The sequence below is a fragment of the Amblyomma maculatum genome, chromosome 8, assembly GCF_055883805.1.
Source record: "Amblyomma maculatum isolate TAMU_Amacu chromosome 8, ASM5588380v1, whole genome shotgun sequence".
In the NCBI taxonomy this organism is placed as follows: domain Eukaryota; kingdom Metazoa; phylum Arthropoda; class Arachnida; order Ixodida; family Ixodidae; genus Amblyomma; species Amblyomma maculatum.
Window position 1 is genome coordinate 23,713,865 of NC_139351.1, and position 2,324 is coordinate 23,716,188.

At 46.3% G+C, this 2,324-nt stretch overlaps 1 protein-coding gene across 1 annotated transcript; it reads left to right on the forward strand.

Annotated features, from left to right (window-relative positions):
* Positions 1–561: 561 nt before the first annotated feature.
* Positions 562–1,340, forward strand: LOC146180729 (uncharacterized). The gene is made up of 2 exons (XM_084576120.1): positions 562–863; positions 974–1,340. Exons 1-2 carry the CDS (start codon positions 577–579, stop codon positions 1,338–1,340), a joined length of 654 nt encoding a protein of 217 aa, XP_084432246.1. The 5' UTR covers positions 562–576.
* The last annotated feature ends 984 nt before the right edge of the window (positions 1,341–2,324 follow it).

Sequence of the window (2,324 nt, forward strand, 5' to 3'; positions counted from 1 at the left end):
TTGTGTGTGTCATACCCTCCCTAAAATGAATGGTTTAATAAATTTAGCACAGCATTTGTGCATCCTCCATCTCCCAAAGAGGAAGTAATGCTTGATCAGTGCCATTAAACACTCAATGTACTGCACACTGTTGGTAATCTCTACAGTTTGTACCTCAAAAAAGTAGGTAAACCTAAAACGAGGTTGAGTGAGTGAATTATTTACGAACGAATGTTTCATTTAAAGGGAGGGATTTTAAGAAATTGCAGGACGAGTTCTCTCTGCATGCCCGTCTTCGGTTTGAACTGCTACTCTACTCTGAAAATACTCTCATGCATCTGCTTTAATGCCTCTACAAGTGCCAACGACCACTGACTGGCAGGAGGTGGCCGAAGGGTTTTTTGAGAAGTGGAACTTCCCCCACTGTCTCGGTGCCATGGATGGAAAACATTTTCAGATTCAGGCCCGGCCCAATTCAGGCAGCCTGTACTTCAACTATAAGGTAATGCGCACGTTAACCAATCCTTTTTTTTTCCACAATATTGTTTTGCATATATGAACTGTTGGTCTTTACAGGGTACATACTCTATAGTTTTGATGGCGGTCGCCGACAGCAACCTAAATTTTACACTAGTAGAGGTTGGCGCCTACGGAAGGCAGAGTGATGGAGGAACGCTTGGGGCCGCAAGGCTCGGAAAACTCTTGAGCCGTGGCCTTCTTGGTCTGCCGCCACCAAAGCTGTTGCCAGGAACGTCAACAGTGGCACCACATGTGTTTGTTGGAGACCAGGCGTTTCAGCTTCGGACAGACTTTCTTCGGCCTTACCCGGGGAGAGGCCTGGATGAAGCGAAACGCATATTTAACTACAGACTCAGCCGTGCAAGGTTTGTTGAATAGTATTTTCTGCACCAATGGTTGGTGAAACAAGATGCTAGCATATTTAATGTGCCTCTTGAGATGACTCATGCTATGTATGTTATAAATTTCTTTTCAGGAGGTGTGTCGAAAATGCATTTGGAGTCATGACATCAAGATTCCGAATTTTTCGAAGAGTCATAAATTTGCTACCAGAGAATGCAGACTACGTTGTAATGGCTGCTTGTGTGCTGCACAATTTCCTTAAAGAAGACGAAGCCTACATGCCACCAAATTATGCAGACACGGAGGACTGCTACGGCAACGTGACACAAGGTCAGTGGCGAGATGATGAAGAAGCAACAGCCATGCTTGACCTCGAGGCGCCAGTGGGCCATAACTACAGCCGCTCTGCAGCTGCCACAAGGGAGCTCTTTAAGGACTACTTCATGAGCAGCCAGGGAGCTGTGCCGTGGCAACGGGCATCGGCTGGGTTGCGGCACTGAAGTGCATTCACCAACATGTTGATGTGTGTGCACATGTGGTGCTGAAGTACGACTAGAAAATCAAGGTTTTATTCATCACAAGGGCCACGCACAGCCAGGCCAGTTGGATACTGCCCATTATTGTACATTTCAGCGATGTTTAACTTTTCCATCTTAAAATGCATTAACATATGGGGTGGGGTTGCATCCATTTGCGGCCTCAGCGACAGAAGAAAGTGGCTGGGCGGGCCCATTGGCTTGTGTGCCGCAATTGCATTTCGCACCGATTGTAAGTCTCTTTCTGTGGCCTCGAGCTCTTGCCGCCTTTTCTGTTTCTTGGGCCTCGGTGAAACGTGGCTCGAAGCGACTCTAAAAGGCCCTGGATCATATTGTTGAGGACAGCTTGGGGACTGGTACATCGCTACTCGTTCTTAACCACAGTCCTCTTGTTCTTTTGAACCACTGGTGCTGGGCTGATATGTGTTTTCAGTTCGGCCAGCTGACAGGTCTTCTGGTTCAAGGTTGCTGTGGCTTCTGGTTAGAATGAGTGCAAACAGTTAGCTGCTATTCACATCTACTTCAATATTGCTCATTGCTTACCGTCTAGGTTCCACTGAGTCCCTGATGAACTCTAGTTGTTGCATGTACGGCCATGATGTCTTGGCAGATGCTGCTGACCCACTCTTCTTTATTTCTATTTCATCTTTAACCTTCTTTCGGAATGTATCTTTAAGATTTTTCCATCTTGTTTGAACTTCTTCTGTTGTCACTGGAATGTGTAGCAGTGTGCATAGTGTCAAACAAAAATAAAGAATTTTGAGCGCGCACATGGGTCAAAATCGTGCATATACATGCTGAGATAAGCCACCAGCCACCACACTGCTGAAAAAACTTTCACCCGTGCGCGGACATGAAAGGCAGGCTTTCGCGTTTAGAAGCACGGCGTAGGTTAGTAATTCTGATACGTGGGCGAGTTCGCATTAATGATGAAAAAATAGCGCAAAG